Source organism: Amphiprion ocellaris, chromosome 22 (genome assembly GCF_022539595.1).
Source record: "Amphiprion ocellaris isolate individual 3 ecotype Okinawa chromosome 22, ASM2253959v1, whole genome shotgun sequence".
Taxonomy (NCBI): domain Eukaryota; kingdom Metazoa; phylum Chordata; class Actinopteri; family Pomacentridae; genus Amphiprion; species Amphiprion ocellaris.
Window position 1 is genome coordinate 28,694,654 of NC_072787.1, and position 14,888 is coordinate 28,709,541.

A 14,888-nucleotide genomic window follows, 5' to 3' on the forward strand; every position below is an offset into this window, starting at 1 on the left:
TGTGTTGTTCCATGATATTGATGTGCAGGGTCATCCTCCTATTAAACAACATGCATACAGGGTTAATCGGACAAAAAGGGCCCTAATGCAGCAGGAGGTGAGCTATCTTGTGGAACATGGGTTAGCTGTCCCCAGCATCAGCACATGGAGTTCTCCATGTGTGCTGGTTCCGAAACCAGACAACACGCCACGTTTTTGTAATGATTACCGAAAGGTAAATGCAGTCACAAAACCCGACTCCTATCCGTTGCCACGGATGGAGGACTGTATAGACCGGGTGGGTTCTGCCAGATTTGTGACCAAACTGGACCTTCTAAAAGGCTACTGGCAGGTTCCGTTAACGCCCCGTGCGTCAGAAATAGCCGCATTTGTTACTCCTGATGCTTTCCTCCAGTACACTGTTATGCCGTTTGGGTTGAGAAACGCTCCCGCTACTTTCCAGCGTCTTATGCATGTAGTTCTGGCTGGAGTGAAAAACTGTGACGCATATCTGAACGATGTAGTGGCTTATTCCTCCACATGGTCAGAGCATCTGAAGATGTTATCTGAGATATTTAGTCATTTAGGAGAGGCATCTCTCACTCTTAACCTCGCAAAATGTGAATTGGGAAAGGAACTGTGACTTATCTGGGGAAACAGGTGGGTCAGGGCCAGGTTCGTCCAGTAACAGCCAAGGTGCAGGCTGTAGTAGAGTTCCCTGTTCCTCAGTCGAAACGAGCGTTGCGCCGTTTTCTTGGTATGTGTGGGTATTATCGAGGATTCTGCAGAAATTTTTCAGAGGTTGTCGCTCCTCTTACTGCCCTAGTTAGTCCGTTAAGAAATTTTGTGTGGATCCCCGCTTGTCAAGCTGCTTTTGAGTCAGCCAAAGCTCTATTATGTAGCGCTCCTGTTCTTGCTGCGCCCGATTTTGCGCGTCCTTTTAAGTTGGAGGTGGATGCTATTGTGTGGGGCACAGGCGCTGTTCTCCTGCAGGAAGACGACCAGAAACTCGACCATCCCATCTGCTACTTTTCTAAAAAGTTCAACAAGCATCAGGTACATTATAGTACCATAGAAAAGGAAGCACTGGCCTTGCTGCTCACCCTGCAGAACTTTGAAGTTTATCTAGGTTCTAGCTCACAAACAGTTCCTCTAGTGTTTCTCTCTAGGATGAGAAATTACAACCAGAGGCTCATGCGTTGCTCTCTTTTGCTGCAAGATTTTAACTTGCAGATTCGTCATAAGAAGGGTTCTGAAAATATATTGGCTGGCACTCTGTCAAGGTCCTATTTGAATTAAATACCTTAGGGGGGTATTTAATTCTTGGGGAAGGGGGTGTTACGACTGCGGTCGGTATCGTAGTTTCCTGTGCTGCGTGTGTCCTTTTTATGTTCCTATCATGTATGCAAATAGGGCTGCGCCGCACCACGGCCACGGTTGGTCGCCAGGATGACGGCTCGGCACTGGATTGGTTGGCTGTACCAGGAAGACCGCGATATAAAGGCGGAACCGTGACGTCGTCTCCGGGTCAGAGGGTCAGAGGGCGTGGCTACATCCTACCCTGCTTCCAACCTACACGTCAGCACACTTGGGTTCCAGTGATCAGCTGTGATTTAGGGATTTAATATTGAGTGATTGCAGTGAGCAGCCACCTTTTGTTTAACCGTTTTTTTTCTCATGTTTAAGTTAGGATAGGGAGGTTAGACTTTGTTGTTCTTTTTACCTTTTTGTTTTTGGCAGATCAGTTTTGGGTTAATAGCTTAGTGGCGTTTTGTTTGTTGTTTTGGTTTTGCTCACTGTCGCTTTCAGTTACCAGTCCCCCATTGTTTCAGTTCTTAATATTTGTTGAGAAATAAATACCTAATCTTTTTGCGAAAACGTGTGTTGGAAATGCTTGGGACCAGGGGAAGGACGCCTCTTCGTGTTACGTACAGTGACCCCTAGGCTGGGCGTAACAGTGTGTTGGTGTTATTCTCTGTGTGTGTCGGTGTTATTCTGTGTGTGTGTTGGTGTTATTCTGTGTGTGTGTTGGTGTTATTCTGTGTGTGTGTTGGTGTTATTCTCTGTGTGTGTTGGTGTTATTCTCTGTGTGTGTTGGTGTTATTCTGTGTGTGTTGGTGTTATTCTGTGTGTGTGTTGGTGTTATTCTGTGTGTGTGTTGGTGTTATTCTGTGTGTGTGTTGGTGTTATTCTGTGTGTGTGTTGGTGTTATTCTCTGTGTGTGTTGGTGTTATTCTGTGTGTGTGTTGGTGTTATTCTGTGTGTGTTGGTGTTATTCTGTGTGTGTGTTGGTGTTATTCTGTGTGTGTGTTGGTGTTATTCTCTGTGTGTGTTGGTGTTATTCTGTGTGTGTGTTGGTGTTATTCTCTGTGTGTGTTGGTGTTATTCTGTGTGTGTGTTGGTGTTATTCTGTGTGTGTGTGTTGGTGTTATTCTGTGTGTGTGTTGGTGTTATTCTGTGTGTGTGTTGGTGTTATTCTGTGTGTGTGTTGGTGTTATTCTGTGTGTGTGTTGGTGTTATTCTCTGTGTGTGTTGGTGTTATTCTGTGTGTGTGTTGGTGTTATTCTGTGTGTGTTGGTGTTATTCTGTGTGTGTGTTGGTGTTATTCTGTGTGTGTGTTGGTGTTATTCTCTGTGTGTGTTGGTGTTATTCTGTGTGTGTGTTGGTGTTATTCTCTGTGTGTGTTGGTGTTATTCTGTGTGTGTGTTGGTGTTATTCTGTGTGTGTTGGTGTTATTCTGTGTGTGTGTTGGTGTTATTCTGTGTGTGTGTTGGTGTTATTCTGTGTGTGTGTTGGTGTTATTCTGTGTGTGTGTTGGTGTTATTCTCTGTGTGTGTTGGTGTTATTCTGTGTGTGTGTTGGTGTTATTCTGTGTGTGTTGGTGTTATTCTGTGTGTGTGTTGGTGTTATTCTGTGTGTGTGTTGGTGTTATTCTCTGTGTGTGTTGGTGTTATTCTGTGTGTGTGTTGGTGTTATTCTCTGTGTGTGTTGGTGTTATTCTGTGTGTGTGTTGGTGTTATTCTGTGTGTGTGTGTTGGTGTTATTCTGTGTGTGTGTTGGTGTTATTCTGTGTGTGTTGGTGTTATTCTGTGTGTGTGTTGGTGTTATTCTGTGTGTGTGTTGGTGTTATTCTGTGTGTGTGTTGGTGTTATTCTCTGTGTGTGTTGGTGTTATTCTCTGTGTGTTGGTGTTATTCTGTGTGTGTGTTGGTGTTATTCTCTGTGTGTGTTGGTGTTATTCTCTGTGTGTGTTGGTGTTATTCTCTGTGTGTGTTGGTGTTATTCTCTGTGTGTGTTGGTGTTATTCTGTGTGTGTGTTGGTGTTATTCTCTGTGTGTGTTGGTGTTATTCTCTGTGTGTGTTGGTGTTATTCTCTGTGTGTGTTGGTGTTATTCTCTGTGTGTGTTGGTGTTATTCTGTGTCTGCATCCATCGGTGATTGGCTGAAGAAGCCTATGATCCGAACGACCTGCATGATGTCATTGGAGAGGCTGAACACCTGCAGAAAGGTTCTGTTCAGGTTGTAGAAGAGTTTTAAAAGGTTCTATACTGGTTCTGTAAAGATTCTGTTCAGGTTCTACTCAGGTTCTGCTCAGGTTTTGTCCATGTTCTGTTCAGGTTCTGTTCAGGTTCCAGCAGGTTTGTCCCTGCTGTCATATCCCTGGACTGTTTGATCTGCAACATTCCTTGGTTACCATGGAAACATGTGGCACAAACACACACATTCCGCACATGCATGTTTGTTCACACATAGAGTCGGAGACATGACAGAACATGCCGACGTTCCGGAGAAACTCTGGCACGTAGAACCCTGTTGGATCCGCCTGAAGCTGGAACTGTCCGACGGTCCTTGAACACATCATCAGTTCCAGGTTGAACTGCAGGCAGTGTTTCTCAGAGAGACTGAAATAAACAGAGAACAGAGGGTTGCAGATCCATCCAGTATGGTAGAACATCTGCTAGTTGTTGGAGATCCATCCAGCATGATGGAACATCTATCTAGTAGTTGGAGATCCATCCAGCATGATGGAACATCTATCTAGTAGTTGGAGATCCATCCAGCATGATGGAACATCTTCTAGTAGTTGGAGATCCATCCAGCATGGTGGAACATCTTCTAGTAGTTGGAGATCCATCCAGCATGGTGGAACATCTTCGACAGATGATGAGCAGAGTAGAGAGGAGAAGTCTGGAGATAGAAAAGCATCTCCAGGATGAGGAGATACAAGTTGGATCTGAAACCGTTTATCTGATCAGACTCTAGAATATAGAACACCTAAAAGAACGAAGGAAAAGAGAATAAACAGATCTGGATGAAATTTTCAGGGAAGGTCAGAAATGACACAAGGACCAAGTGATTAGATTTTGGCAGTGATGCGGCTTATAGTCTGGATCCACATATTTGTTAAATACTTCTGTATCATTGTGAGATAGTGGCATGGCGTCACTGTAACCATGACAACAAGTGAACACTATGTCAGCTGCCTGCTGATGATCACATGATTGTGATCCTACTTGTGTCATGTGATTCCACCCAAAACAACAAAAATGACAGAAACGAGACACAAAACGACAGAAAAGAGACACCAAACGACAAAAACGAGACAAAATGACAACAATCCGTACATAACGTCCATATGCATAACACACACCTGTGCTTAGGTCGTTGTGTTTGTGGGTTCATCTATATTAAATGGACACATTCTATGGTGATTTTTGGTCATCAATAACTAATAAGTAAAGCTGTATTTCTGCCATATTTATGCTGTATTTTAGAAACTTTGTGTAAAAAACGTTCTAAATGTTGGTATTCAGTGTGAACTTTAACCCAATTTCATTTCTTAGTGTTTAGTTCAACCCTAAGCAGAGGTCCTACAGAGAATAATCATAAATAATAAACATAATAAACGTGTTCCAGCTGCTTCGGCTTTCTGCTGCTTAACTAACAAACCATAATCAGCACACATTCATGTTCCACAGGAAGCTGTGAAGGAACTCATCATCCTCCACCATCATTAAAGCTCACACACATGCACGCACGCACGCACAGAGACAGACACACACACACACACGCACACACACACACGCACACACGCACGCATGCACACACAGAGACAGACCCACACACACACACACACACACACACTGACAGACACACATGCACGCGCACACAGACAGACACACACACACACAGACACACACACACACACACACACACACACGTGGTTAATCTTCCTGCTTTTGTATCAGGAATATTGTTGATCAATCATTCAATATTAATATCTGAACATTTTGAAATATTTTAACTGATTCATCAGAAGGAGGTCCTGATGTCAGTAAATGTAGATCAGTTGTAGTTCCTGGTTGTTCCAGCAGGTGGAGCCTCTTCCTGTTTAATCCTGTAGAGACCAGAGGAGGTTAAAGCAGAGAGCATTGTGGGAGTTTAGCAGCAACGACCTGCTGTTTTTTACCTGTTGTTGTTTACCTGTTGTTGTTTATTTGTTGTTGTTTACCTGCTGTCTCCTCTGTCCTCCTGCAGGTTCCTCCTTTCTGTTCGTGAACACGTCGGGTCGGTACAGTGGTCAGCGCGCTCAGCTGCTGCTGCCGCCGCTGAAAGAGAACGACACGCACTGCGTCAGCTTCCTGTTCTACCAGGCAGGAGGCCGAGAGGGCGTCACCCCGGCAACGCTCAACGTCTACGTCATAGGTCAGTGTGGGGGCAGAACTCTCAGGTGTGTCAGTGTGGGGGGCGGAGCTCTCAGGTTTTCACAGGGTTTGTTCTACATGCAGAGAACAACAGTCTTCTGAGAGTTCCAGTGTTCAACTCATCAGGCCCCGCCTACCACATCTGGAATGGGGTGGAGCTTGCTGTGTCCACCTTCTGGCCCAATCACTACCAGGTAACACACCTTTACTGCTGAGTCACTGTTAGCAGTCCCACCAGGTAGTATCAGGTAGTACCAGGTAGTAGTTTTTATTAGGACGTTCTAGAGTTTATTTTGGATGTCCTAGAGTTCATTTAGGTGGTTCCAGAGTTCATTTCGGTGGTTTTAAAATTCATTTAGGTGGTTCTAGAGGTTATTTGGGACGTTCTAAAGTTTATTAAGAAAGTTCTAGAGTTTCTTTAGGTGATCTGGTGGTTGGCGATAGAACCAGCAGCAGCACAGAGAGGAATATCTGGACACACACATGCAGGTGCAGTTGGTTGTGATGTCATAGCTGCTGTCACTAATTAATGACGTCACCACGGCAACAGCAGCAGCTCATTGGTGACGGTTTTAACGAGAGAAGAGAACAAAGCAGGAGGTCAGGAAGAGAAGAAAAATGGAGGGAGGAGTACTTCCTGTTCCTGGACACCAACAGGAAATGTGGCACCGGTTTCCGTGAAGATAAGACTGGAATGTACACACACAATAACACACAATAACACACAGTAACACACAGTAACATAGAGTAGCACACAATGACACACAATAACACACAGTAACACAGTCACACACACAATAACACACAGTAACACACAATAACACACAGTAACACACAATTATACACAGTAACACACACAGTAACACACAATAACACACAATAACACACAGTAACACACAATGTTTAGATCAGAGCATGTTGAAGTTGAAGTTTTCATTTTTCTTGTTTCGTGTCTCTGGTGGTTTTATCTCCTCATCCTGGAGATGTTCTTCTATCTCCATGTTTACGCTCTACTCTGCTCATCATCTGTAGATGTTTCTCCATGTTGGATGTATCTTCAACTACTAGATCCTCTCTTCTCTTTCTGAGCCTTGCTGCATTTTACTCTGTCATTGTTCAAAAATATTCAAAAATTGTCAAAAATGACTCAAAAATGTAAAAAAAAAAAAAAATACTAAGAATTGTCAAAAGCTTTTCAGAAAATGTCCAGAATATCTAAAAAATTCTCCAAAAATTATTTGAGAATTGTCAAAAATTCCTAAAAAAATTGTCCAAAATTGTTCAAAGATTGCCCAAAATGACTCCATATCTCCATCCTCTGTTCTCTGTTTCTGCTGCATTTCTTTTATTGAAGTTTTTATCGTCTTGGACATCAAATCATTCTGAACAAAGTTTTTATAATTTTATGACATTTTTGGAAGTTTTTAACCATTTTATGCAAGTTTTGAGTCAACTTGGACACTTTATGACGTCACCATCGTCTCTGCTTTCTTCTTTCTCCTTTTGTCTGGTTGTGTTGTTGTGTGTCTGGTTGTGTTGTTGTGTGTCTGGTTGTGTTGTTGTGTGTCTGGTTGTGTTGTTGTGTGTCTGGTTGTGTTGCTGTGTGTCTGGTTGTGTTGTGTGTCTGGTTGTGTTGTGTGTCTGGTTGTGTTGTTGTGTGTGTCTGGTTGTGTTGTTGTGTGTCTGGTTGTGTTGTTGTGTGTCTGGTTGTGTTGTTGTGTGTGTCTGGTTGTGTTGTTGTGTGTCTGGTTGTGTTGTTGTGTGTCTGGTTGCGTTGGTGTGTGTCTGGTTGCGTTGTTGTGTGTCTGGTTGCGTTGCCGTGTGTCTGGTTGTGTTGCTGTGTGTCTGGTTGTGTTGCTGTGTGTCTGGTTGTGTTGGTGTGTCTAGTTGTGTTGTTGTGTGTCTGGTTGTGTTGTTTTGTGTGTAGTTGTGTTGTGTGTCTGGTTGTGTTGTTTTGTCTATGGTTGTGTGTCTGGTTGTGTTGCTGTGTGTCTGGTTGTGTTGTTTTGTGTCTGGTTGTGTTGCTGTGTGTCTGGTTGTGTGTTTGGTTGTGTTCCTTTGTGTCTGGTTGTGTTGTTGTGTGTCTGGTAGTGTTGCTTTGTTTCTGATTGTGTTGTTGTGTGTCTGATTGTGTTGTTGTGTGTCTTGTTCTGTTGTTGTGTGTCTGGTTGTGTTGCTGTGTGTCTAGTTGTGCTTTTGTGTGTCTGGTTGTGTTGCTGTGTGTCTGGTTGTGTTTTGTCTCCTCATCCTGTAGAGATTACATTCCCAGTGGGAATCTTTCACAGTCCGTGTGTTTAACAGTGTTTATTTATCGGTTATAATGTTGTCAGTGAATCGATGGATCAATAATCAGGTTGTTGATCAGGTTGTTGATCAAGTTATTGATCAGGTTATTGATCTGTGTATCAGGTGGTGTTTGAGGCCATCAGCACCGGACAGAGAGGCATCCTGGCCATCAAGGACATCACACTGCAGGGACACCAGTGCAGTAAGTACACACACACACACGCACAAACAACCACACACACACACACAGAATGGCCCCGCCCCCATGTTGAACAGGCTTCTAATTGGTTAACGAGGTTTGACCATTTAATTGGATAACGATGTTAAAAGTTGAGCTGTCATGAATCAAGGTCACTGTTGTTTTCTCTGTGTGTGTGTGTGTGTGTGTGTGTGTGTGTGTGTGTGTGTGTGTGTGTGTGTGTGTGTGTGTGTGTGTGTGTGTGTGTGTGTGTGTGTGTGGAAACAGGGGAGCTCATTAAAAAATAAATTGATTAGCATGAACTTTGATCCATCCATCTGTTTATCTACCTGCTGGTCTGAAGACTCGCATTTTTGATGTTGCTTTGTTGTGCAACCACACACACACACACACACACACACACACACACACACACACACACACACACACACACACACACACACACACACACATCCTCCTGATCCATCTTCTGATTGGATCAGCTGATGGAGACCTCTGACCTGTGTATGTGTATGTGTGTGTGTGTGTGTGTGTGTGTGTGTGTGTGTGTGTGTGTGTGTGTGTCGTCAGTGAGCACGCCTCACTTCCTGCACATCAAAGGTGTGGAGGTGAACGCAGGACAGACGGCCACATTCCACTGCACCGTCAACGGACGACCCCAGAACAACCTGCTGCTCTACCTGCAGGTGAGTCTTCCACACCTGTTCCAGGTGACCTCAGAGACCCAAGACTGGACCGTGATTCCACTGAATCCTGACATGGTGAAATCAGGGAAATCAGAGTGACCTCAGTGGAATCAAAGTCAAATCAGTGTTATCTTTGAGTGGAATCAGAATGAATTTAGTGATCTCGGAGTGATCTCAGTGATCTCAGAGAGAAATCAGAGTGATCCCAGTGATCTCAGAGTGAAATCAGGGTGATCCCAGTGATCTCAGAGTAAAATCAGAGTGATCCCAGAGTGAAATCAGAGTGATCCCAGAGTGAAATCAGAGTGATCCCAGAGTGAAATCAGAGTGATCACAGAGTGAAATCAGTGATCTCAGAATGAAGTCAAAGTGATCTCAGAGTGAAATCAGAGTGATCTCACAGTGAAATCAGAGTGATCTCAGTCTGTGTTGGTGTTTCCAGGGGATTGGTGGTCGTCAGGCGGTCGCTAAGGAAACCAAACCGGTGAACTCCCGGCGCTACGTGGCGAGCTTTGATGTGGAGAACACGACTAAAGGAGACTCTGGACGCTACCGCTGCATCGCCCAATCAGAGCGGGGCGTGGGCGTGTCCTCCTACGCTGACCTCACAGTCAAACGTGAGTGCTGCTCTTTGATTGGCCGCTGGATGTTCTGATGTGTTCTAGGTGACGTTCTCATGTTTGATTCCTGGTTTCAGTATTTTCTGGACTAATTAGATGATAAATCAATCACACACACACACACACACACACACACACACACACACACACACGCATACACACACAACACACACACACACACACACACACACACACCCACACACACACACACACACACACACACACACACACACACACACACACACACACACACACACACACACACACACACACACACACACACACACACACACACACAGGTGATCATGAACACATCATCATCAGAGCGTCTGGGATGGATGAAGTGAGTCAGGAGGAAGTAGAGCAGCTCCGCCGGGGATTCTGGGTAATAGAGTCCAGGTCTGCTGTGATTCGCTGAAGGTCACGAATATTAATTAACTCGTTAACTCCTTCCTCCCTCGTTAGACCAGCGTGTGGTTCTCTGTATGTGAAACTGGTTCTGTTGGTTCTTCAGAGCCCCCGGTACCAATCGCCCCCCCTCAGCTGACCGCCGTCGGTGCCACCTACCTGTGGATCCAACTGAACGCCAACTCCATCAACGGAGATGGACCCATCATCGAGAGAGAGGTGAGGTGGGGCTGGAGGTCCTAGTGGTCCATGCGGAGGATCTAGTGGTCCATGAGGAGGTTCTTATGGTCCATGAGGAGGTCCTAGTGGTCCATGAGCACATCCTAGTGGTCCATGAGGAGGTTCTCATGGTCCATGAGAAGGTTCTACTGGTCCATGAGGAGGTTCTCATGGTCCATGAGAAGGTTCTACTGGTCCATGAGGAGGTTCAAGTGGTCCATGAGGAGGTTCTCATGGTCCATTAGGAGGTCCTAGTGGTCCATGAGGAGGTCCTATGGTCCATGAGGAGGTTCTAGTGGTCCATGAGGAGGTCCTAGTGATCCATGAGGAGGTTCTAGTGGTCCATGAGGAGGTTCTCATGGTCCATGAGGAGGTCCTAGTGATCCATGAGGAGGTCCTCGTGGTCCATGAGGAAGTCCTAGTGGTCCATGAGGAGGTCCTAGTGATCCATGAGGAGGTTCTAGTGGTCCATGAGGAGGTCCTAGTGGTCCATGAGGAGGTCCTAGTGGTCCATGAGGAGGTCCTAGTGATCCATGAGGAGGTCCTCGTGGTCCATGAGGAAGTCCTCGTGGTCCATGAGGAGGTCCGAGTGATCCATGAGGAGGTTCTAGTGGTCCATGAGGAGGTCCTCGTGGTCCATGAGGAGGTCCTAGTGGTCCATGAGGAGGTCCTAGTTGTTCCTGATCAGGTGTGAGTCCTGTGAGGGATCTTAACTGTGGAACTTCTGGGTTCTCAGGTGGAGTACCGTACCATGGCAGGTATGTTGATCGACACCACACCTGTGGACAAGCCCACCCATAAGATTGGACACCTGGACCCCGACACCGAGTACGAGATCAGCGTTCTGCTCACCAGGCCCCTGGAGGGCGGGACTGGAAACCCCGGACCACCGCTCAGAGCCCGGACCAAGTGTGCAGGTGAGTTAGGTCACATGGTCAGAGCCTGCAGCCGATCAGAGCTGCTGATGCTGCCGGCAGCTAGCGGCTAATTGCTGCTTTCATTAGGAGGCTAATAGCGTGTCATTAGCATGCCGTGCTAAGCTGTGTTAGCGCTGAGCTTGAGCTCATCTGGGGCTAATGGCTAGCGGTGCTCCGTTAGGCTGCGCTCATTAGCCACTAATGGCTGCAGTGTACACATCAGTGTGTGTGTGTGTGTGTGTGTGTGTGTGTGTGTGTGTGTGTGTGTGTGTGTGTGTGTGTAAACAACAGACAGACTGTGATTAGCAATTAGCACACTAATTACACAGGTGCTGCAGTGTTCCTGCTGCTCATCCTGGAGGTTCTCTTTTCATTTCACTTTTTATTCCTCTGCAAAACGTCTCTATTTTAGTGGTTCCTAACAGAACGTCAGAACCTCTGATGGTTCACAGAACATGTAAACACAACATTTAATATTTTCACATCAAATAATTTCCACATCATTAAAACCACAAGCTGGGTTCTCTGATGAGGACTTAGTGTTGCTAAAGGAGGTTCTAGTCATTCTTGATGAGGTTTTAGTGGACCTACACGAGGACTTAGTGTTGCTAAAGGAGGTTCTGGTTGTTCTTGAGGAGGTTCTAGTAGACCTTCATGAGGACTCAAAGTTGCTAAAGGAGGTTCTAGTCATTCTTGATGAGGTTCTAGTGGACCTACATGAGGACTTAGTGTTCCTGAAGGAGGTTCTAGTTGTTCTTTGATGAGGTTTTAGTAGACCTTCATGAGGACTTAGTGTTCCTGAAGGAGGTTCTGGTTGTTCTTGATGAGGTTCTAGTGGACCTTCACGAGGACTTAGTGTTCCTGAAGGACGTTTTAGTCGTTCTTGATGAGGTTTTAGTAGACCTTTATGAGGACTTAGTGTTCCTGAAGGAGGTTCTGGTCGTTCTTGATGAGGTTCTAGTGGACCTTCATGGAACCCTAACCCAAACTCAGTGCGTCAGTGTGTGTGATCAGCTCCACCCCGCTGGGACTCTGAACACAGAAACAAGCGCTCCTCTGGAGATACATGAAGTGTGTGTGTGTGTGTGTCTGTGTGTGATGCTGTTCGCTCTGATGATCTCGTCTTCGTCTTCAACTCACTTTTATTTATTCATTTTACTGCCATTAAATAATGAACCAGGCTGTGTGTGTGTGTTCCTGTGTGTGTGTGCGTTTAATAATGAATGAGTGTGTCCATCATACAAGCTTCAGTTCTTAGTTCTCAGAGCGGCGTCTCAGCGTGTGTTCAGACAAACAGCATCTTAGACTTAGACTTAGACAGACTTTATTCAATCACAAGGGAAATTTTGTTGTCACAGTAGATCAGAACAGTCATTTTAAATAGACCAGAGAACAGCAATAATATTATACAATAATCGGATATAATAAAGAATAGACTAATTAGTAAAAAGTAAAAACAGAATACTGGTAGTGACTATCCATATAGAAAAATATGGAATATGTACACATTTACAAAATAGAAGAATTAGGAATAATATTAGGAATTTACAATATGGAACAGGTAACTATAATGCAGTGCCAGTTTACACACGAGTATTGACATAAATGAGTGAGTTATCTATCACAGAGTGGGGAGTTATTGTACAGCTGTATAGAGTATGGTATGAAAAAAAATCTCATTCTGCTTCATACGTGTCGCTGTGGTGACAGACTCTGAGACCTGAATTTTGTCCAAAAAATGACTAAAACTTTCCAAAATGACTAAATTTTTCCCCAAATTATTCCAAAAGTGTTCAAAAGGACCTGAAATTATGTCCAAAGTGACCTAAATATTGTCCAGAATTCATTAAATCTGGATTATCTTCAGACTGAGACACCTGGATGGATGTAGAACTAATCTGGAGAACTGGAATGACATTAAAATGGTCCAAAATGACTTGAAAATGATCACGAACATGATGAGACAAGATCCAAGCTGATGTAAAACTTGAAAATTGTCCAAAATGAGTCAGAATTCACCCAAAATGACTCAAAAATGAACCAAACTGACTGAAGATTTACAGAACAACACAAAGTTAGTCCACGATGCTTCAGAAATGATTGAAAATGACTCAAAATTTGTGCAAAATGACTCAAAAATGAACCAAAATTTCAGGAAATGAGTTGAAAATCAAATGAAAATGGACTGAAATTGATTGAAAATGATCCAATTTCTGAGGTGGTTTAAAAAATGGTGTTCTTTGTGGTGATTTTACTTCTTTTGGTGAACATTTTGACATTTTGTGGTGATTTCTGGTCTCTTTGTGGTGATTTTGTGTGTTTGTGGTAATCATATATCTTTCTGTGGTATATTCACCTGTTTTTGTGGTGATTTGTAGTCTTCTATGGCGATTTTGTATTTTGTTGTGGTAATTTTGGCCCTTTGTTGGTGATTTGATTTCTGTGGTAGTTTTTCAGCTTTTTTAGTCATTTTGGTTTCAGTTTCGACCAGAACTCAGATGTTTCTCCTCCTAAATGTCATGGTTCTATCTGCTAGATCTGGAATGTTCTAAGTGAGACTAAAATTAAAGACTGGAAGCAGGAAAGGAGAACGTCCCCTTTAGAAAGTTCTAGAGTAGACCTACCGACAACTGGAGAAGGTTCTAAAGTAGACCTACCGACAAATGGAGAAAGTTCTAGAGTAGACCTACCGACAACTGTCCAGTTGTCGGTAGGTCCACTCTAGAACTTTCTACAGGGGACGTTCTCCTCTATGGACTTCAAGGACCTGAAGCTCTGGAGATATTCCCAGTATGAAGGTAGAACTCTGATCATTGATAAAGTTTCTGGTGATGAAGAACCAGATGGTTCTGGAGGAACCTTTCTTCACATCTGTTGGCTTTGATCCTGAATAACCTTTAAAGAACGTCAGCATCGGTCATGAAATAACCCTCTCTGAGTGTGTGTGTTAACATCCATTAAAGTGTGTGTGATGTTTGTCGAGGCTTTTAGGAAAATATCAGATAAATATTTCACCTGATTCTCTTTCCACCTCAGATTTTCACGCTCTGCTCATCTCTCAGATGTTTTAGAGCTTTTACGTCTGTATTTTTACCTCCTGGTTCCTCTCCTGGCCGCTGATATTAAAGCGGTTTAATAGAAATCACCGTGCTGGAGCTGATCATGTGTCGGCCCAAAAACCAGCTCAGATGCAGGTTCTAGAAACTCTATTCTTCATTATCAGTATCTAACCGTTAGTACTACGTGTACTGCAGTATTCCTCTGATGCAGTACTTTAGAGATGAACCAGTGATTCTGTCGTCTTCCGTCTCTCGTCTACCTCTTGAAAGCTGCTGATGAAACTCCATCATGAAGTCGCCTCAAACATTCATCTTCCTTTTGTTTGTTCGTGGTCAGCTGATAAACATGATAAACAGGATTATTTTATTAAACAGTTTATTAATTGAACTAAATTTAACTTTCTGATCATATTTCTCCAGAATCATTGGTTCCTTTCATTAAAGGTTCTAACAGCTCCTGGTTCTGTAACACACACAGTAGCAGAACGACACACAAAGACACATTCTACACTACAGTCATACAGAATGATAGTGAGGTACAGTCAGACCATTCTACAGTATGATAGTGATGCACAGTCAAACTATTCTACACTACAGTTGTACAGAATGATAGTGAGGTACAGTCAGACCATTCTACACTACAGTTGTACAGTATAGTGAGGTACAGTCAGATCATTCTACACTGCAGAATTATACTGAGGTACAGTCAAACCATTCTACACTACAGAACTACAGAATGATAAGGTACAGTCAGACCATTCTATACTACAGCCAGACAGAATGATAGTGAGGTACAGTTGGACCATTCTAT

General features: G+C 43.9%; 1 protein-coding gene across 11 annotated transcripts in view; it reads left to right on the forward strand.

Annotated features, from left to right (window-relative positions):
- LOC111570975 (receptor-type tyrosine-protein phosphatase mu-like) overlaps nt 1-14,888 on the forward strand; it is a 138,383-nt gene that overhangs the window by 49,300 nt on the left and 74,195 nt on the right. For all 11 annotated transcript variants that reach the window (XM_055007155.1, XM_055007156.1, XM_055007159.1 and 8 more), the window contains 7 exons: nt 5,517-5,684; nt 5,768-5,877; nt 8,093-8,171; nt 8,739-8,854; nt 9,297-9,471; nt 9,989-10,101; nt 10,838-11,018. In XM_055007155.1, coding sequence (XP_054863130.1) covers nt 5,517-5,684; nt 5,768-5,877; nt 8,093-8,171; nt 8,739-8,854; nt 9,297-9,471; nt 9,989-10,101; nt 10,838-11,018 — 942 coding nt within the window. The remainder of the gene's footprint in view (nt 1-5,516; nt 5,685-5,767; nt 5,878-8,092; nt 8,172-8,738; nt 8,855-9,296; nt 9,472-9,988; nt 10,102-10,837; nt 11,019-14,888) is intronic.